The sequence below is a fragment of the Bufo gargarizans genome, chromosome 6, assembly GCF_014858855.1.
Source record: "Bufo gargarizans isolate SCDJY-AF-19 chromosome 6, ASM1485885v1, whole genome shotgun sequence".
NCBI classification, from domain to species: domain Eukaryota; kingdom Metazoa; phylum Chordata; class Amphibia; order Anura; family Bufonidae; genus Bufo; species Bufo gargarizans.
This window is the reverse complement of record NC_058085.1, coordinates 317,503,495-317,525,466: the sequence shown is the minus strand read 5'-3', so window position 1 is coordinate 317,525,466 and position 21,972 is coordinate 317,503,495. Positions and strand designations below refer to the sequence as shown.

The window sequence follows — 21,972 nt, the reverse complement described above, 5'->3', positions numbered from 1 at the left end:
GGGGGGATCTGTGGACGACACTTATGGGGGGATCTGTGGACGACACTTATGGGGGGATCTGTGGACGACACTTATGGGGGATCTGTGGACGACACTTATGGGGGATCTGTGGACGACACTTATGGGGGATCTGTGGACGACACTTATGGGGGATCTGTGGACGACACTTATGGGGGATCTGTGGACGACACTTATGGGGGATCTGTGGACGACACTTATGGGGGATCTGTGGACGACACTTATGGGGGATCTGTGGACGACACTTATGGGGGATCTGTGGACGACACTTATGGGGGATCTGTGGACGACACTTATGGGGGATCTGTGGACGACACTTATGGGGGATCTGTGGACGACACTTATGGGGGATCTGTGGACGACACTTATGGGGGATCTGTGGACGACACTTATGGGGGATCTGTGACGACACGTATGGGGGATCTGTGGAGCTACACTTATGGGGGGATCTTGGGACGACACTTATGGGGGATCTGTGGACGGACACTTATGGGGGTATCTGTGGACGACACTTATGGGGGATCTGTGGACGACACTTATGGGGATCTGTGGACGACACTTATGGGGGATCTGTGGACGACACTTATGGGGATCTGTGGACGACACTTATGGGGGATCTGTGGACGACACTTATGGGGATCTGTGGACGACACTTATGGGGGATCTTTGGACGACCCTTATGGGGGATCTGTGTACGACACTTATGGGGGATCTGTGGACGACACTTATGGGGGATCTGTGGACGACACTTATGGGGGATCTGTGGACGACACTTATGGGGGGATCTGTGGACGACACTTATGGGGATCTGTGGACGACACTTATGGGGGATCTGTGGACGACACTTATGGGGGATCTGTGGACGACACTTATGGGGGATCTGTGGACGACACTTATGGGGGATCTGTGGACGGCGTAGTTATGGAGAGGGGGATATGTGCACTGTTATGGGCATAACAGTGCACAGATCCCTTTCCTCATAACAGTGCACAGACCCCCCTTCCCATAGCAGTGCCATACACAGACCCCCCCTCCCATAGCAGTGCCATACACAGACCCCCCCTCCTCCCCATAGCAGTGCTATAGACAGATCCTCCCCCCTCCCCATAGCAGTGCTATACACAGACCCCCCTTCCCCCTAACAGCCCCGGCGCTTGCATCTTTATTTTACCTTTTTACAATGACGCTCCCGCTCCTGTAACAGCCAGGCAGAGCGGACGGCGGCGTAACGTCACTCAATCACGTGACGCGCCTGCTCCGCCCACTTCATGAATGAAGGAGGCGGAGCAGGCGTGTCACGTGAGTGAGTGACGTTACGCCGCCGTCCGCTCTGCCTGGCTGTTACAGGAGCGGGAGCGTCATTGTAAAAAGGTAAAATAAAGATGCAGCGACCGCCCGCCCGCCCGAATAGCAACGAATCGGCGATTATTCGATAACTGGATTCGTCGACAACGAATCCAGTTATCGAATATAATCGATTACATCGATTAATCGTTGCAGCCCTAACAGTGAGTAACATGCAGCATCCAGCAGAGCGGCGCCCTTGCACATAATGATTAATATGCATTCAGACTACTGCTTAACCATTTTATTTATAAAAAAAAAAAAAAAAAAAAAGATTTAAAAAAGAAAATAATCTGGATTTCAACTGATACAGTCTGTATGTGCAGCCCCTCAAAAACCCAGCCACAATGGAGGGGACGAGACCTGCCCTGTATACCGAGATCCATGACTGCAACATATGAATCTGCAGCTCAAAGACCCAGATTAGACTGTTTACGTTAATTGAAGGAACACTCCAGGAAAAACGGACTCTGTGTTAGGCCTCTTTCACACGGGCGAGTGCGCCCTATTGCCGTATTGTGGACCGCATTTGCGGATCCGCAATACATGGGTGCCGTTCCGTGGGTATTCCGCATCACGGATGCGGACCCAGTCACTTCAATGGGTCCGCAAATCCGGAGATGCGGAACGGAAGCACTCTGTAGTGCTTCGGTCGGGATTCGTCCCATACTTCCGTTCCGCAAAAAGATAGAACGTGTTCTATCTTTTTGCGGAACGGCCATATTGCGGACCCATTCAAGTGCCCACAGACTGTGCTCGTGCACTGTGGCCCGCAGCAAGACCACAGGGCACACACACCCGTGTAAAAGAGGCCTTATAGCTAGTGCAGAGCCTGAAGGGGCGGGGCATGAGTCATGCTCCGCCTACTCAGACCCTCTCAGAGACAAAACATAGTGGATTTTAATGATTCCTACCAAAATATGGCAGGACACATTTCCGCTGACCTCAGTGGGTTAAAAACAGGTTCAGAAAGGAATACTGAACCAGCCTTTACTCCGGCCAGTTCTAAAATTCCCACTGTATGTTCGATAGAAAAAAAAAATTTAAGCGCATCGGGAGTTGTCAGAAGCGACGCAGTTTCTTTGTTATGATATGCTTAGCTATGATAATGTCCCGGCATATTTTGGGATATTACAACATGGGAATACATGGCAGTGAAGACAGAGGAAACCTCATGGAACAGGGCGCACGAACAATAGCGCATTTCATGTCAAGCCGTGGGCAGAGCACACCATGCGCAATAAATCAGTACACAGGAGTCCATGATGACCGAAGTCCGGCATCCCACACACCGCTCCTCAGGGTTGTACTTCTTGTTTGTTTCAGGGGGGATCCTGGAGACCGGGATTATGTCAGTTCCTGACAAAACACCAGATTAAAATGCATTCCTCAGACAAAGCAGCGGCAGGTGTGGCTGGAGACGTGACTGGTGGAGGGGAATTACATCCAGGAACATCTGCATTAGTTCTACCTTGCTATCATTTTAGTCTGTGGTTGACCGCCGGTACCAGAACCTGGCACGGAAATCGTCGCTGCAGGTCATAAATCCAGGGTTGGTAGGCGAATGGACGATGCAGCGGACAATGTTATTGTGTCCTAGGGAGAGGAGATTGCGGCGCTCGGCCGTTCGGGAATCCCAGCAGCACAAGCTGATTGTCCTTTCATCAGGTAGCAGGACATAGTCTTCGGTGTGGTTGAATACGGCCTGGGTCCTGTGCACCTGCCTGCCGCTGAGTCCGGCACCTACACACAGATAAGAGACAGGTTATAGGGGTGCAGTCCACTGCAGAACAGCATAGGTTAGGCTACTTTCACACTAGCGTTCGATCGGATCCGTTCTGAACGGATCCGATCATAATAATGCAGACGGAGGCTCCGTTCAGAACGGATCCGTCTGCATTATTTTTAGCATATACAGCTAAGTGTGAAAATAGCCTCGTACGGATCCGTCCAGACTTTCAATGTAAAGTCAATGGGGGACGGATCCGCCTGAAGATTGAGCCATATTGTGGCATCTTCAAACGGATCCGTCCCCATTGACTTACATTGTAAGTCTGGACGGATCCGCACGGATCCGCACGGCCAGGCGGACACCCGAACGCTGCAAGCAGCGTTCAGCTGTCCGTCTGTCCGAGCGGAGGAGAGCGAAGCGGAGGCTGAACGCCTCAAGACTGATGCAGTCTGAGCGGATCCGCTCCATTCAGACTGCATCAGGGCTGGACGGCTGCGTTCGGGTCCGCTCGTGAGCCCCTTCAAACGGAGCTCACGAGCGGACCGACGAACGCTAGTGTGAAAGTAGCCTTAATAGCGACATCTATTTCATTTACGTCCCTCCATGTGATTTCTGGCTGGTAGATAATCTATACAATTCTGCCCTCTGCTGGTCACAAGCGGTAATATATTCACACCAAACTGAGCACTATGAGGCCTTTTTCACAAGAACAATATAGATTTTGTCAGGATGCGTTCAGTGAAACTCGTACCATTTCGCAAGCAAGTTCAGTCAGTTTTTTCCACGCGGGTGCAATCAGTTTTACAAGGTTTACAAACAACATCTCCTAGCAACCGTCAGTGAAAAACGTATTGCACCCGGACTGTAATGCGTTTTTCACTGAAGCCCCATTCACTTCTTTTGGGGCCAGGGCTGTGTGAAAAACGCTGAATATAGAACATGCTGCGACTCTCACGGAACGTAAAACTGATGCGTAAAAAACAAAACAAAAAACGCTCATGTACACAAGACCCACTGAAATGAATGGGTCAGGATTCAGTGCGGGTGCTATGCATTCACTTCACGCAGCGCACCCGCGTGGAAAACTCGCTTGTGTGAAAAAGAGGCCTAAGGCTAATTTCAGATGAGTGTTTACTGCATGAAACATGTTCTATGTGAGAGAAGGATTTCCCATAGTGAACACTGCTCCCGGGACAGGACTGCATGGCTTTATAATGATTTATAATGCTGTGTCTCTCTGCCCAACCTCTGCTGTAATAAATTTACTGACATAATGCGGTCAGTACAGTTCACTGCAGCGGAAGTTGGGCAGAGACACACAGCATTATAAATCATTATAAAGCCATGCAGCCCTGTCCCGGGAGCAGTGTTCAGTATGAGAAATCATGCTTCCGCACAGTAAATGTGCTCATTTGAATTTAGCCTAAGGGTAAGGGCTCATTTACACAACCGTGTGCAGCCCAGAACACACAAACTGTGTCGGCCTCATCTCCTGGACTGGTTATGGTATGGCAGTGTCGTGGAGTTGGCATGGATTTGCAATGCAGAAACACTGTCTGCGGCATCTCCACGGATGGTGGCTCTCGTCTGACCCGAACTCAATGCATCAGTGATTTATGATGCTGCGAGTTCCTATCTGACCACGGGTCCATTGGACTGTACTCACATGATGATAAACCCCAGTCCGATAGGAACTCACTGCATCATAAATAACTGATGCATTCAATTCGGGTCAGATGAGTGACCGTCCTTGGAAAGGATATACAAATGAGCTGTTAGCAAGCTCTGCCTACAATGCCACCATATGTAAGGCAGCTATCCTATGATAGCTATCCTATCCGATGTGCTAGCGGCCATCTAGCAACCCATGTCCTCAGCTCTATACACAAAATCCCGGTGACAGGTTCCCTTTAAAGCCTGTCTGCAGATGAGATGCTGGTTTGATTATTATCCAAGTCATGTCTCAAGAACTGTTTAAAAGGTCAAACATTGACTCATAGGATAGCTGCCTTACATCTGGTGGTATTAGAGGCAGAGTTTTCCCAATAGCTCATACCCCATTCCTAGAATGCTAGAGGAGCACTGCCTGGCCTTTAAGACTCCTCACGCCATTTAGGCGCTCTCCATAAGGAGATATAGGATCCGTGGAGATACAGCAGACACATGGGCAGTGTTTCCCGGTTTGTGTGCAGGAGCCCTAAATCTGTATGTTTCATACAGAATTTGATGCATATTTAACCCTATACATTGCAAATGGCAAAATTTGCAGCCCTTCTGCAACATAATGAGCATACTACAAATTTGAAAATTTCCTGGCATGTGAAGAAGGGTTTTTGAAAATCCCATCGATATGTATTGTACTGTAAATTGCTGTGCATTTGTGGTGAGCAATGCACACTGCAAATCCCTGCCAAACCATAACAAGAGAAAAATTGTAGAAAACACAAGTATCCCTTTAATTTGGGGTTTTACTAAGAGAGCCGTGCTTACAGTGGTTGACTTCCTATCATAAGCAAAGCAATTCGGAAAGGAGCTCCTACTATAACCAGCGTCCTTACAGCCGGAGACCGGCCTGTTCTGTGATTTGTCAGAAGGAGAGGAGAAGATGGCTCATCTCCAGGACAGCAATATTAGATGGGATCTGATGAAAGGAGGGAAGGATACAACAGGAGGAGCTGATTTTTCTACATTTAGTGTGTTAGATGGTCATCCACTAAGGTCATTAGTAGGCTGCTTTTGCTTACCTGTGTACTTGATCAGCATACGGCCAGTAGATATCTCCCACAGCTTTGCCACAGAGTCCTTTCCGTTGGACAGAATGTACTTAGAGTTCTTAGAGAAGATGGCAGAGCAGACTTCAGCTCCGTCATGCGCCTTCTCATAGGTGGTGATACAACGGTTGGAGACCCCATCCCACAGTTTGATGCTGCCATCTTTACTGCAGGTGACGTAAGTATTGGCAGTTGGGTTGTAGCTGACAGAGCAGATAGCATCCGTGTGTTGATCTTGGGGGTTACAAGAAACAAAGCACTGGAACGTGTTGACATCGTAGAGGCGCAGCGTGGGGTGCTGAGTGCCCACTATGATGAAGTCTCCTGACGGGTGGAAGGAGATAGAGCGCAGCATTTCCGCTTCCTGAGAATCACACAAATGACAAGGTCAGCTTGCAGGATTAAAGAAGCTTCCAACGTAATCTATGCACTCTCTTATAAGGTATTACAAGCTTCCTGATATCAGTCATTTTAGGTAAGTGTGGTCCGTAATGGAAAGACTACTCTCCCCCTCCCAGAGCTCGGCTAAGCTATTAAAGGGGTTGTCGGTATTAAAAACTGGCAGCCCTTGTACAAAAGATTCAATACTCACCCCTTCTCTCCCAAACGCTGAACTCCAGTCCACCCCACCATTGATGTCATCTTTCTGGCTGAAGCAGTGAAATTATGTGCACACAGGTCACTGCTGCAGCCAGTCACTGGCCTCAGCAGCATATGGGAGGACAGCAGCAGAGAGGACTGGTGCTCAAAGCTGGAACACAAAGAGGAGAAAAAGGGGCGAGTATTGATTTCTATTTATTTTTTAAAATCACAGGTACAGGGGTTGCCCGAGTTCGGACAACCCCTTTAAGGTCGTCACTTCTCAAAATTGCTGGCCACCTCCAATAACCAGCAGGATAGTAAGTGCAGCTCTGCAGTATAATACAGGATGTAACTCAGGATAAATACAGGATAAAGTAATGTATGTACACAATGGGGCAGATGTACCAAGTCTGGAATTTCCAGTCTCAGTAAAAAGAATGCACTGGAGTAAGGCTACTGTCACACCTCCGGTGAGAATTCCGGCAGAGAAGGGGCAGACGGAATTAAGTATAATGGGGTCAGGGCAGAGATCTGGGCAGAGAGTATGAAATCCAACAGACAAGCAGAGAATTTGGCACATTTTCAGTCTGTCCGTGCGCCAGATACAAATCTACGGCGGCTATGATATTTATGTAGATTTTACCTATAATTTATATTAGTTTGGTGTAAATTATATTAAACATGGCATGTGGTGGAAGGCCCCATCTTCTCCTTTTTTCTTTCTTTTTGAAAGTGGCAAGAAGTGCCAAAAAATAAAATAAAAATCTGCACGTTCCCCCCATCATTCAACATACAATACCCCAGAATGTTAGAAATTTGCTGAAAAAGATATATAAATCTCACACTGACATGAAAAACGAGATTTTTGTGAACTCACCTGTAAAATCTCTCTTTCTCACTTTATTCATTGGGGGAACACAGGACCGTGGGTATAGCTTTCTACTGCCACTAGGAGGCGACACTAGGCTGAAAGCTGTTAGCTCCTCCCCTGCAGGCTATACCCCCTCCAGCCTGGAGAGAGCATATCAGTTAGTGCTCCAGCAGTAGGAGAAGCAGAATTAACTGAAAAACAACCAGAACTGCACACTGCCATAAGACCAAATCAGGACCCCACTTGCCGTATAAAGAAACATTGGGTGGGTGCTGTGTCCCCCAAGGAATAAAGCGAGAAAGAGATTTTACAGGTGAGTTTACAAAAATCTTGTTTTCTCGCTCATATCATTGGGGGACACAGGACCGTGGGACGTCCTAAAGCAGTCCCCTGGCGGGAAACAACAACCATCAAAAACGTACTCCCTCATGGAAGTCCCTACACTGCGGCCTGTAAGACTCTGGTGCCGAGAGCAGCATCCACTGAGGCTAAGGAATGTAACATTTTGTGAAGATGTGCAAGGAAGACCAAGTTGCTGCGCCTTACACAATTGAGACGCAGAAGCGTGGTGGAGATGCGCCCAAGAAGCCCTGACCGCTCTGGTAGAGTGAGCAGTGATTCCGGGAGGAGGAGCCTTGTCCTTAGAATGATAGGCCTCGACAATGGCCGACCTAATCCACCAAGCAACAGTCACCTTGGAAGCCGCCAAACCTTTATGAGGCCCTTCCGAGATCACGAACAGAGCGTCAGTGAGCCTAAAGGAGGCCACCGCTGACAGGTAGATTTTTAAGGCCCGTACCACGTCCAGACGGTGGAGGAAAACCTCCCGTAGATCAGAAGGCTTAGGGCAAAAAGAGGGCAGAACAATGTCCTCCTTAACGTGAAACACAAAAAACAACCTTTGGTAGAAAGGACGGCACTGGGCGGAGCACTACCTTATCTGTATGGAACACCAAGAAGGGCTCCTTGCAGGAAAGAGCCGACAGTTCCGACACCCGACGAATAGATGTAATAGCAACTAAAACGCCACTTTCCAGGAAAGTAACCGGAGGGAGACCTCTCTCAAATGGCGTGGCCTGGAGTGAAACCAGAACTAGTTTCAGGTCCCAAGAGTGTAAGGGCGGTCGATAGTGAGGCGTGGTGTGAGCCACCCCCTGCATGAAGGTTTTAACAGGACCCAAGACTGCCAATGTATGCTGGGGAAAAAAATGGACAGGGCTGAGACCTGTCCCTTCAGAGAACTAAGAGCCAGTCCTAGTTCTAATCCGGATTGAAGAAAGGCCAGTACAGTAGGCAGGAAAAACTTCCTGGGAGAAAGACTGCGTTGTTTGCAGAAGTGTAGGGAGGACTTCCAAGTTCGATAGTACGAAGGCTTCCTCGTCTTAATCATTGTCCGAATGTTAAACGTAGCGCATTTAAATTCTGATGGAAGACTGGGCCCTGGGAGAGCAGGTCGGCCCTGAGTGGAAGAGGCCAGGGAGCATCCCCCAGAAGAAGAATGAACTCTGAGTACCAAGCTCGTCGAGGCCAGTCTGGGGCAATCAGCATGCCCTCCATCCCGATTCTGCGCAGAATCCGGAGGTAGGAGCGGTAGGGGTGGGAACACGTAAAGGAACGAGAAGCAGTCCCACGAGAGCGCCCACGTCGTACGTCACCGGGTATCTTGCGCAAGACAAGAAGTACGGGAGCTTGTGATTGAGCCTGGACGCCATCAAGTCCACTTCGGGGCGACCCCACCAGCGACAGAGAGCCTAGAACACCTCCTGATGGAGAGACCACTCCCCCGGGTCCACCGTCGTCCGGCTGAGAAAATCTGCTGTCCAATTGTCCACTCCCAGGATGTAGACTGCCGAAATTACCGGAACATTGGCTTCCGCCCACTGTAGAATCTTCGCAGACTCCTGCATCACCGCATTGCTGCGAGTCCCTCCTTGATGGTTGATATAGGCCATTGCCGTGGCGTTGTCCGACTGTACTCTGAGCGGACGACCCTGCAAGAGGGGGGTCCTATGGCGAAGGGAGAGGTAGATAGCTCGGAGTTCCAGGATGTTGATGGATAGTTTGGACTCCGATGGAGACCAAACGCCCTGGACCGTCCGGGTGGCGAAGACCTGGACTGTCGTAATGACAGTCCAGGTCACTGGGAGAATTCCCCCGAAGACAGGTGCACAGTCACTGTCCACCAGCTGAGCGCCGAGCGCACTTGTTGAGATAGATGGATCCTGAGATCCAAAAGTGCAGGGATTTGTCCCATGATGACAAAATGGCCTGCAGAAAATACCTGGTGTGGAATTGGGCGAACGGAATTGCCTCGAAGGAGGCCACCATGAGGCCCAGTACTCGCATACAAGTGCGGATTGACGCATTCCTGCGCTGGAGTAGTATGTTCACCGACCTCTGAATGTCCAGTCTCTTCTCCAATGGTAGGCGTACCACAGCTGTCCCTGAATCTAATGTCATGCCCAGAAATCTGACTTGAGTAGCGGGAGACAGGCAGGACTTCCGCAGATTGAGTATCCACCCGAAGCGGGACAGAGTGCTCATCGTGAGTTAAAGGCTCTCCTCGCATTGAGACGCCGTAGGAGCCCTGATCAAGATGTCGTCTAGATACAGGAGAAGAGTAATGCCTCTGGATCGCAGTAGGCCCAGCAGGGGGCGAGTACCTTTGTGAATACTTGTGGAGCAGTCGCCAGACCGAACGGTAGGGTGACAAATTGGTAATGGGTCAAATGAATGGCGAACCGAAGAAAACGTTGGAGGAATGGTTGCGATGGGAACGTGGAGATAGACATTCAGGATGCCTATCGTAGCCATAAATTCCCCTTTTACCAATGAAACAACCACGGAACGGAGGGACTCCATCCTGAATCTCTGAACCCAGAGGAATCTGTTCAATAACTTGAGATCCAGTACTGGGCACATATCGTCCTCCTTTTTGGGGACCACAAACAGGTTGGAATAAAAGCCCGTAAACTGTTCCTCTAAGGGTAACGGTGCTACCACCCCCGTGAGAGAAGGGATTGTACTGCGTGAAAGAATGCCACGGCTCAAACAGGATCCCTGGGAGACAGAGGGGAAAAAAAGGTTTGGTGGGATAGACTTGAACTCTATTTTGTAGCCTGAGGAAACTACCTCAAGTGTCCGTAATATAGGATCGCCAAATTTCCTGAAAAAGGAGGAGACTTCATGCTGAAGGCTGATTTCCTGGGGCGGAACGAGGTTGCTAAGCACGTGGACGCCAGGCCTGCTGGGGCTTAAAGGCCGGTCCCTTCCGTCGGTCCTGAGTGGATGGTCCCGCCGTTGAGGTGGGGGCTGGACGGGTGCCCGAGAAGCGGCGAAAGGACTGGTAACGGGAGGAGGAAGCTCTAGAATGAATAGGATGTTTCACCTTAGGTAGGGTAAGATGGGTGCTTTTCCCACCCGTTGCCTCCGAAATAATCTCGTCCAGTCGGGTCCCAAAGAGTCGTGACCCTGCAAAGTGAAGTCTCTAAAGTGAGCGCTTAGAGGATGGGTCTGCCTTCCAGACCTTGAGCCATAACTCTCGGCGGATAGATACCGTGAGAGTAGAGAAACGAGCGACCACCGTCCCAGCGTCTTGAGCAGCTTCGCAGAGATATTTCCCTGCCTGAGAAATCTGAAGTGCTAAGGACTGAAGGTCCGCGGGGGGAAGGTCGGATGCTAGGTCTTAGTTTAAACAGAGGACCCACTCCAAGACCGCCTTGGCTACCCATGCAGAGGCGAATATCGGACGTGAGGCCGAACCACTGGCTGCAGAGATCGACTTTGAGAGTGATTCTATGCGACGGTCTACTGGGTCCTGGAGAGAAGAGCCATCCGCCACTGGAATGGTCATGTTTTTAGCCAGGCGGGCGACCGGTGGAGAGGTCCATTTTTTAAAGAGGACCTTTCACTACTCTACAAACGAAAAACTAACTATACCTGTGGGCAGAGCGGCGCCCAGGGGTCCCCCTGCACTTACTAGTAAGTCTGGGCGCCGCTCCGTTCGCCCGGTATAGGCTCCGGTGTCTGCGCTCCCTCTGACTGATTTCTTGTAGGAGGTGTGTCCCTTGCTGCACTGCTGGCCAATCGCAGCGCACAGCTCATAGCCTGGCTATGAGCTGTGCGCTGCGATTGGCCAGCAGTGCAGCAAGGGACACGCCCCCTACAAGAAATCAGTCAGAGGGAGCGCAGACACCGGAGCCTATACCGGGCGAACGGAGCGGCGCCCAGACTTACTAGTAAGTGCAGGGGGACCCCTGGGCGCCGCTCTGCCCACAGGTATAGTTAGTTTTTCGTTTGTAGAGTAGTGAAAGGTCCTCTTTAAATATAATCTCCTGGAAAGGGATAGAGTAGGTCCAGTCGCTTCGGAACAATGAAGCGTAAACCTGGTTGTTCCCAAGCTTTTGCATAACCACGGAGAACTCGTCGTGTAAAGGCTTAAAGGGACACTGACAGGGCCAATAAGCATATTGAGGTATATATATGGCACTACAGGTCTTATAATGGGTATTACACTCATATAAGTATCCCCCCTGTCCACATTATACATACAGTAAACTTTAAGTTTTATAACCTGCTCCAACGGCCCAGCTCATGAATATTCAGTTTGCTGGACGGCTTCTGCGGTCCCCGCTCTGAAGCGCTTCGCTTAACAGTGCCCGGCATATGCGCCGGATCTTGTGAAGTCCGGTACAGTAAGCGCCGCCCAGCTCATCAATATTCACTTCGCTGGGCGGCGCTTACTGTCCCCGACTTCACAAGATCCGGCGCATGCGCAGGGCACTGTTCAGCGCAGGGCTTCAGAGCGGGGACCGCAGAAGCCGCCCAGCAAACTGAATATTCATGAGCTGGGCGGCGCTTCAAAGCGGCAGTTGGGGGAGGCTGGCTGGGCGCAAGAGAGGTGAAACGCCGCCCCTTGGGCAGATTGAAGACCGTTGGAGCAGGTTATAAAACGTAAAGTTTACTGTATGTATAATGTGGACGGGGGGATACTCATATGATTGTAATACCCATTATAAGACCTGTAGTGCCATATATATACCTCAATATGCTTATTGGCCCTGTCAGTGTCCCTTTAAGTGTCTGTCTCAAACTGAGAAATGACACCCCCTGGTGGCTAGTGGAGGGAAGTTCCTCCTGAACCCGGAAGGTGTCACGAATAGCTGATATCAGGCTACCAACCATGGACGCAATCTGAGAAGAATGCTCCGGGTCTATTTCTGCGCCCGAATCCCCAATCTCACCCTCTGACAGTGTGTCACCTAAGAGGGAGGATGCCTGTGAATTGGAGCCAGGAGGAGGGGAGGGAGGCAGAGGCGTAACGGTGGCCTGCTCTGGGACGCTTACTAGAAAGTCTGCCTCTGGTTTGTACGGCCTGCGGCGGTGTGGACTGCACCGGGCGCGGTTTCTCAACCAAACGACCCAGTAAGGAAAGGGTGGAATGGGAGATTTTAGAGAGGTCTTCCACTGCCCGGGACAGGGACCTTGCCCAGTCGGGTTCCCCATAGCCAGGATGGTCTTGTGCCTCTGTGGGCTGCTGAAGAAAAGGAGCATGGCTCTGTGCAGGCGCATGGCATGCAGAGCATAGTGATATAGTGACTGGCCACGAGGGAATTTTACTACTGAGCATGAAGAAGTGCAGGCATAGTAGGTGGTCCCGCAGGAAGCCTGAGGGGGAGCATTGGCTGGGTCAGACATTGTGGCCTGTCTCTATGCTGGAGGGAGTAGCAATCTCCTACCAGAGTATGGCGGTCCCAGTCCTGTGTCTTACCCTGTAACGCTTGTCGGAAGGAAAAGGAAGCAGTGCTGAGGCGGGAGAGTAAGCCCCGCCCCCTCCGATTCTTGTGAATGAAGGCGGAGTGGGTGATTTGAATAAGCCACGCCCCCGGCAATGCTCCGGTCTTCGTTGGGCGGCGCATGTGTCTGCCATTAATCGCGGCAGAGTAAACAGATGATGGTGGCCGAATCTGTTTAATCCCCCATATAGTGGCCGCATGAAGGAGATGGTAGTGCCTGCAGCGATATGCGCCCTACTGTAACCGGTGCAGCTGAGTGAGCTGCACCCGTACTGGAAGGGGTGCCGAACAACGCTATCATGTCTGTGTCTGAGCTATACAGGCAGTTCTTAAAAAAAGTCTCTTGGCTTAGTTTTTGATCTGATATGCATTGTTAGTTGTGAGACCTTATATCAGGGAGCAGAAACCTTTGGGACTCCAGCTGCTGTGAAACTAAAACTTCCAGCATGCGTTCTTACTTATTGTTCTTTTACCTCCCATAGAAGTGAAAAGAGTATCCTGGGAGTTGTAGTTTCAGAATAGCTTGGTGCCGGAGGCTGCTGATCCCTGCCTTATATAGATGTGGTACGTCTTTCCAAATCATGTCCAGTCAACTGAATTTACAACAGGTGGACTCCAGTCAAGATGTAGATACATCTCAAAGATGCTGAAGAGAAATGGGAGGCTCCTAAAGCTAAAATTGTCATAGCAAAGGGTCTGAATACTTAGGTGGTCGGTGCCAATTTTTTGCTTTTCCTTTTTAATAAATTTGCAAACGTTTCTAAACTTCCTCATTATGGAGTATTGAGTGCAGAAAGATGGGGAAAAACTTGACTTTTGTTTTTATTTTAGCACAAGGCCACAACATAGGAAATTATCTATATACCTAGGTTGCAGTATCTGGTATATAAGCTAGGTGGCAACATTCTAGATAGGCCTCATGTAGTCAGACAAAAGAATTCTTTGGCTTCCCGCCCAAAAGCAACACCAATTGCTTCCATATGGATACTATAAGGATACATAGGTCTTTGTTAAAACACCTGTCCAATACTTTTATGTCAATGTATACAACAATAATTATGGGAGTGATCACCTTTATTGGCTCACCAGCAAAAATAATACCGCAAGGTTTCAGAGCACAGAGGTTCCTTCTTCAGGCAAATTTACAAATTAAAGACCGATATAACATGCACAACGTTAAAGGGCCCTTTACATGGGCCGAGAATATGCCAGATAATTGCTAACGAGCGCTCATAGGAACACTCGTTAGCGATTATCTGCCGGTGTAAAGGTGACGCAGATTACCCGATGAATGAACAAAACGATAGTTGGTCAGGTAATTGAATCTTTTGTGCAGGCACCTAAATTATTGTTCACCGAGAGCAGATTGTGCCATCTAAACACGCTCTGCTGCCGCCAAACAACGAGTCTGTATGGGGAACAGCGATCGCTCCTCCCCCATACTGTGGAACGCTTCCTTCACAAGAATCACCTGCTAAATTGTCCTGCCTAAAGGGACCTTTAAGAGCAGTGTTTCCCAACCAGTGTGCCTCCAGCTGTTGCAAAACTACAACTCCCAGCATGCCTGGACAGCCTTTGGCTGTGCGGGCATGCTGGGAGTTGTAGTTTTGCAACAGCTGGAGGCACACTAGTTGGGAAACACTGCTTTAGAGGATGTTACTACAACACACATGGGGAGATGCAGAATTAAGATGGAGTGTATAATGTCCTGGGAAAATGAATCAAGCCAGCAAAGGAGGCAATATGGACAATCACAATACATTAGTAAGTACCTTGTGTGAACTTTCCCCATATGATAAATGCCATTTGCTCAAGTGAGACAACCCCTTTAAGATTTGGAGCTTCAGGGATCATACCATCATCTGCCTGCGACAATGGGAGTATCATGACATGTTTGGTCACATGTCCTCAGTCTGCAGCTATACTTTTTATTTTTTATTTTTTACAACACAAAGCTCAACTAAAATACTTCTTTAAAATATAATTGGTTAAATTATGCCTCCTTTCAGTCACTTTGATATAGGGGATATATAGTGGGCTAGTGGTGGCGATTCTCCTGTAACTGAGGCTGACATATTAACCTTAGGTACAGCCTCCTGACATGTACTTCAGATCTGATAAAACCCAGCAACTCTTGCAGTTAGGATACTTTCAGACTCGCGTTTGGTGCGGATCCGTCATGGATCCGTTCAGATAATACAACCGTCTGCATCCGTTCAGAACGGATCTGTTTGTATTATCTTTAACATAGCCAAGACGGATCCGTCTTGAACACCATTGAAAGTCAATGGAGGACGGATCCGTTTTCTATTGTGTCATAGAAAACGAATCCGTCCCCATTGACGTACATTGTGTGTCAGAACGAATCCGTTTGGCTCAGTTTCATCATACGGACACCAAAACGCTGCAAGGAGCGTTTTGGTATCAGCCTCCAAAGCGGAATTGAGATGGAACGGAGCCAAACTGATGCATTAGGGCAAAACTGATCCGTTTCGGACCGCTTGTGAGAGCTCTGCATGAATCTCACAAACTGAAAGCCAAAACGCCATTGTAAAAGTAGCCTAAACAAGACACAGTAATCACATAATTGCTGTGACTGGAAAAGGAAGCACAATGGGGAAGTGACAGTAAACAGCGTCAGCCTTCTCAATGGGGATTCCGCGGTCAATGGCCTCTTTGATCCCACAGCTGCACGATCTCTGTTAAGCTGCTCATACAACCTTGCAGAGTTAAATGGGTTTTCCGAAACTTTTTTTTTTACTGATCGGCGTGGGTCCATCTCCAGGGATCCCCGCCAATGAACTGTTTGAGAAGGCGCCGGTGCTCCTGTGAGTGCTGCGGCCTTTTCCGTGTTCACTAAGCACAGCGATGTACATTGTACAGCGGCTGTGCTTGGTATTGCGCTTAGCCCCATTCACTTCTATGGTGCTGAGCTGCTCATAGTGTGTCGTCACTGGCCTAGGAAAAGATGAGATAAGGCTATGGTGTTGGGCCCCCACCAATCAGATATTGATGACCTATCTGGAGGATAGGTCATCTGTAAAATAAATCTGAGAAAACCCCTTTAAATGTAGTCCACCTGACATATAAAAGGCCTGTGGTGGTCTGCAAGTGGTTAAGGAAGTAATACCATTATTTAACATTAAAGGGGTTCTACAGTTTGTTTAAACTGATGATCTATCCTCTGGATAGATCATCAGCATCTGATTGGCGGGGGTCCGACACTCGGGGACCCCCGATCAGCTGTTTACTGCAGGCTCAGCAACGTCACGACTAGCAGCAATGGCTACTAAGCTCCATTCAAATAAACAGATCTTAGCCCCGCCCAGGCCATTGATACTAGTCGTGACGTCACTGGGCCTGCGGTAAAAAGCAAGAAGGCCGTGGCGCTACTGCCAGCTCCGCTGCCTTCTTAGACAGCTGATCGGCAGGGGTCCCGGGTGTCGGACCCCTGCTGATCATCTATCCAGAGGATAGAGCATCAGTCTAAAAAAACTGCAGAACCCCTTTAAATTTGTATTTGTTTTGTGGGGAGTGGGGTTGTCTCATTGGTGGGTCATTTACCCGGATTACTTTGGCTATTGTAATCAGGAGAGGACGCCAGGTGATCATATAGTAGATATGAGGGAAACAGCCACTAGCTGTGTGCTTGTCGTTTACATAAGCTGTGATATTTAAAGAAAATGAATGAGATGTTATCACAGGGCATGTCACTTATCTTCACTAGATACTCATCCAGACACAGTGTGACCCATTTTATTGTCTGTGAGTGGAGCGTTCCTTTAAGGATGTCTGTACATGGGTGCAGTCTGTCCATGGGAGCCGCACGTGGATTTTTGCCAATGAGGGGGCCGTACCTGTACTTTCTACCAGAAACCATAGCAAATATGGGTGCAGCCCAGCAATTGGTGGAAATACACATGTGATTCCCAGACTGCACTGTGCATGGGTACCTTGAAGTGTTCTATTACATGGGCAAGTTACTGCAGAGTCACTGACCTGGATGTACTTGAAGGCTCGCTTGGCTGATGGTTTTGAGTAGTCGAAGAGCTTCAGGCTGTAGTCTTTGGAGCCAGAGGCCAGGATCTGCTCGCTGGGATGGAATGCCAAACATGTGACTTCATCAACATGGTCATACAGGGTGCGGATGACAGGGTGGTTCTCCATGTTCTGCTGTGCGGTCTCGTTCATCATGACCTGAGAGATGAGAGATGAATGAGGGAGAAAAAGACTTGGGTAGAATCAATCATCAGAAAAGCCAAGAGGTAAAATGGCTGTTGCAATATAGCTTAGGGTTCACAATGCTCTGCAGCACTGCTCTCCCTGGTTGAGATCAACTGCAGTAAAGACTGACACACAGGCAGGGCTGTAGAGCACAGTGGGTATGTAAGAATACATTTTTTTTTACCCTCCAGGATACATGGAAAACTAACAAACCACAATGGGTACAGTCACTCAGTATCCAAGCTTCACACAACAGGGGCTTTTAGTTTGAGTTATACTAAGTGGAAATGTCCCTTAAAAGGGGTTGTCTTTAAAGGAGTTATTTTTATTGATGGCCTATCCTCTGGATACGTCATCAATATCAGATCGGCAGGGGGCCAACACCCAGCACCCCCGCCGATCAGCTGGTTAAAGGGAACCTGTCAATGGCAAAAACCACCCCAAACCGCCAGCAGTGCCTTCAAGTAGCCGGCAGTGCGTTTCTAATGATGATTTTCTTCCTGCAGTCAGATGCGGTAAAAGCAGGAAAAAACGTTCTTTCATCCTCTGAGCGCGCTGTTTTCGAGTCACGCTTGAAGTCAAGGTAAACGCGCCTCCTTACCTGTCCCTTTGCCTGACAGACGGCTGTTCCGCAAAGCCAGCCGAACTCTCTGCATAAGCACTGTCAGTCACAGGCGAAGGGGGCGCGGTTACCTTGACTTCAAGCGTGACTCGAAAATAGCGAAAATCTTCATTAGAAACACACTGCCGGCTACTTGAAGGTACTGCTGGCGGTTTGGGGTGGTTTTTGCCGCTGACAGGTGCCCTTTAAAGAGAAGGTGCACACCGTGCCAGCGCTGCCTTCTCGTCATTGTTTACTTGCTCTCCATCGCAACAGCAGAGATGAGCAGGTGTAACTACAAGACGTCTCATTCACTTCATACACTTGAATAGGAACGAGCCAACCCATTGAAGTGAATGGGACAGCTTCTTGTAATTACACCTGCTCATCGCTGCTGTTGCAACGGCGAGCAGGTAAACAATGAAGGGAAGGCTACACTGGCACGGTGTGCACCTTATCTTTAACCAGCTGATCAGTGGGGGTTCCAGATGTCGGCCCCTTGCCAATCTGATATTGAAGACCTATCCTGAGGATAGGCCATCAATACAAATACCTTAGACAACCCCTATAATTGTCTATACGTTGTCCCACTGTAGTGAATGGGTAGCGGCTAGGTGGAGGGGACACGTACCTCTATTGGCATAGCGCTCTTGGCCAGCATGCGCTCCGTGTCCAGGATCTTTATGGAGGCGTCAGCAGAGCCAGTTGCAATCAGCTGTCCATCCCTGCTGTAGGTGGCTACACGACAGGGGCCCTTGTGTGAGGTTACGTAGCAGGTCTCATACTCCGAGGCCTCCGGAGACATAGTCTGAACATCGGCATCAAACTCAAGGTCGATTCCAGTGCCAGGAGCCACAGTATCAGAGCGACCGATGGCATACTGGACTGCGCTGTCATCATTCTCCATGCCTAGAGATCAATTAATAAGAGATTAAAGGGGGTTTATGGAATTTTTAGACAAAAATAAAATAACTCTGGGACTTTCTGTCTTTGTTCTCAAAATTTTCATGATTTCTGCTTGCTGTAAGTGAATGTTCCAGTCATTGTTAACCTTTATAGACTGAAAGCTTATTCACAAATAAGCCACTTTTGGCTACAACTTTACACACTAAACACAGCAGCAAGTCTCACAAGTCTTCCTTCTGCTCCACTGATCAGACATGCAAAACATATGTTTTCAGCCTCCGGATATTCCCATTCATTGACAGCAAGCAGAGAACCTCAAAACGGACAGGAATTGAAACAAAGTCTATTAGAAAGTTGCAGAACTTTTCATTATAAAAGAATTATGCTTTATTTTGCATAGGACTGCACTGGCCCTTTAAAGGGTTTGTTAACCTCTTGGAGGTGTTTGGGCAGACCCCCTGTCCTGGGCCAGACCTGCAAAGGGAAGCATATTTACCTGCTGGGTCCCGGATCCTTCACTGCTGGGTTGCTCAGGTTCTCAGCTGTCAACATCCGCTTTGACGCCGCTGCAGAAAATAACTGGCTGCAGTAGTGACCCGTCTCCCCTGCGTCATGTGACCAACTGATATGACACAAGGAGGATAGGTCACTTCGGCGGCAAGTCATCGGCTGCAGCAGCGGCAAACCAAATGCTTCCTTTTGCAGGTGTCACCCAAAAAAGTCTTGACGATGGAAGTACAAATGAGAACCACATAACTACTGCACCAAGAAAACTGCAGCAATAAGGAGAGTTGTGTGGCCACTTCCTGTCCCTACACCTCCATGGTTTGTACCCTTCTGTGGATTCCTCCACTCACCCACTTTGATGAGGTGCAGCAGCTGTTCGGACGGTGCACACACAGTGTTCATCTTGATCTCGCTGACAAGGCCATTGGCAAGGTTTATGTAGCCGTCATACAGCAGCTGGCTGATGATCAGCTTGTAGAGCTGGTGGCGATCCTTCAGAGTTACCTTATACCTATACATTGTGCCGGAGCTGCTGCGGGTGACAGGACGAACCACAAAAAGATGGAAACTCGGGTCAAACACGGATTAACTAGAACAGAGAAGAGAAGCACAGGGTCAGCCTCATGCCTATTACGTATACACCACGCCAACTTCTAAACCCCCTTAAAGGGGTTCTCCGGTAATAATGACATTTTACTATGTGCCAGCCCCACTAAGCTAAGGATTTATACCTGCTGCCCACCGCTCTGGCATCTCCATGTTCCAACGGCGCAGCACGGATATGGTCACATGCTCTGCTGCAGCCAATGACTGGCTTCAGCAGTGACTGAGTTCAGGGAGACTCAAATGACCGAACTGTGGTCACAAGCAGTGAATGTGCTGGAGAACTCCACCTCAGCACCTACGCTCTGTGCTGGCCTCCCTATATGACGCAGCCAGACTGGAATACCTACTGCACAGACGCTGGTTTCACTCTTAGCAGATTGCTCCTGGGACGCCGAGAACGATGCCAGAAGATATTGCAATTCCATTGCCAAAATACAGAGGAGGCGCTGAGCATAGTAACACGATGAGAGTGGCGAGTGCATTTAACAATATCCAATACTGATGCCAACAGCAATAATGAGCTGAACAAGAGACATGGCCCATCTCACACGTTGGTGGCATATCTCTAGAACGTGGACGGTGGTCAACCATTAATGGGTTTAACACCATAACTTAAAGGGGTTTATAGAGATTTTTAGACTGATGACCTATCCTCAGTATCTGATTGGTGGGGGGTCTGACACCACGGCCCTCTCACAGCTCACCAAGCAGAGGACCATACATTGTATAGCAGCCGTGCTTGACATCGCACTCAGCCCTATTGAAGTGAATGGGGCGAGATACCAAGCATGACCGCTATACAATGTATGGCAAGCACTGTGCTTGGCATAAAGAGACCGCAGCTCTTGTCTGGATGTTGCACACAGAGCTATGGGGACAGGGTATTGCGGATGTGCTAGCGGCCATCTAGCAACCCATGTCCTCAGCTCTATACACAAAATCCCAGTAACAGGTTCCCTTTAAACTCAGACCTGGGGAAGCTAAACAGATACAAACGTGTGAAGAAGCCCTAAACCTGCATAAGACAAGTAACTGCAAATACAAGGGGGAGAGTTATCAAAACGGGTGTAAAGTAGAAATGTCTGTTGCCCAAAGCAACCAATCAGATTCTACCTTTCATTTTTGAAAGCTTCTTCAAAACATGAAAGGTGGAATTTGATTGGTTGCTAGGAGATAAGAGTTCTGTAGATTGTAAGCTCTTGCGGGCAGGGTGCTCCCCCCTCTGTATTTGTATATGATGCATGTGTAACTGCCTCTTAATGTACAGAACCATGGAAATAATGTCACTTTTAAATAATAATAATGCTGATTTTACCATTCACATCCAGGGCTCCTGTCCTAAGAAGTCTTCTGGATACGGTCACCCCCCCCCCCCCCCCGTCAGTCATGTGACCTAACAGCGGAGTGCTAAGTGTCTCACCGTCACCTGAACTCCCACAATGCATTGTTTTTCTGTAGCAGGAAACCAGTGGCATTGAATTTAGAGCTGGTTGTGAATGGAGAAGAAGAGCTCAAAATTCATACAAAATAAAATATTCAAAGTGTCTTGGTGCAGGACAGAGATATAATCAGTGGATTTTTGTTCAAAAGAGGAGTTCCCCTTTAAATAGATCATTCTCAACCATGATTCGTCCACACCAATGTCAACCAATCCCATCCCGCTTCTTATTTTCCCAGTGCAGTACAGAAAATAAAAGCTGCAGGCTGATTGGTTGCCATGGGAAACAAGGGGCCCTCTCAAGTTAATCTGACCCATGAGGTCCAAGCAGCTTCTCCAGGAAGCCATCTTTAGAGAGGACTATACTAAGGGCAGTTTCCCGTCAAACCCATGAAATTGCAGCCTCCATGTCACGTGAATATCAATTCCAATTCAGACGTGCTAGGAGAGAGTTTAGGTGCACTTACGTACAGCCGAGTTGCCGCTATGAACCGTGAATACAGTTTTTACGTCACCAACGAGCGCCGGTCCTTCGGTAATGACGTCACTGACTCCCCCCACAACCTCCAGGTTTCTT

General features: G+C 48.9%; 1 protein-coding gene across 2 annotated transcripts; it reads right to left on the bottom strand.

Annotated features, from left to right (window-relative positions):
• Window positions 1–1,986: 1,986 nt before the first annotated feature.
• Window positions 1,987–21,930, bottom strand: CSTF1 (cleavage stimulation factor subunit 1). Of its 2 annotated transcripts, none has more exons than XM_044297142.1 (6): window positions 21,863–21,930; window positions 19,702–19,940; window positions 18,570–18,847; window positions 17,113–17,310; window positions 5,839–6,229; window positions 1,987–3,105 (listed from the first exon to the last, which is right to left on the bottom strand). In XM_044297142.1, exons 2-6 carry the CDS (start codon window positions 19,868–19,870, stop codon window positions 2,846–2,848), a joined length of 1,296 nt encoding a protein of 431 aa, XP_044153077.1. In that variant the 5' UTR covers window positions 19,871–19,940; window positions 21,863–21,930; the 3' UTR covers window positions 1,987–2,845. The 2 variants fall into 2 exon arrangements, with proteins under 2 accessions (XP_044153077.1, XP_044153078.1); XM_044297143.1 differs by having other exon boundaries at window positions 21,867–21,922.
• Between the last annotated feature and the right edge of the window lie 42 nt (window positions 21,931–21,972).

Bases quoted from the DNA above. Each gene is read 5' to 3' on its own strand.
- CSTF1 (XM_044297142.1), bottom strand. From the start codon at position 19,870: ATGTATAGGTATAAGGTAACTCTGAAGGATCGCCACCAGCTCTACAAG. The intron at 18,848-19,701 runs GTGAGTGGAGGA...ATTGATCTCTAG, and splicing joins GCTGCACCTCATCAAAGTGG to GCATGGAGAATGATGACAGC. The intron at 17,311-18,569 runs GTACGTGTCCCC...CTCATCTCTCAG, and splicing joins AGAGCGCTATGCCAATAGAG to GTCATGATGAACGAGACCGC.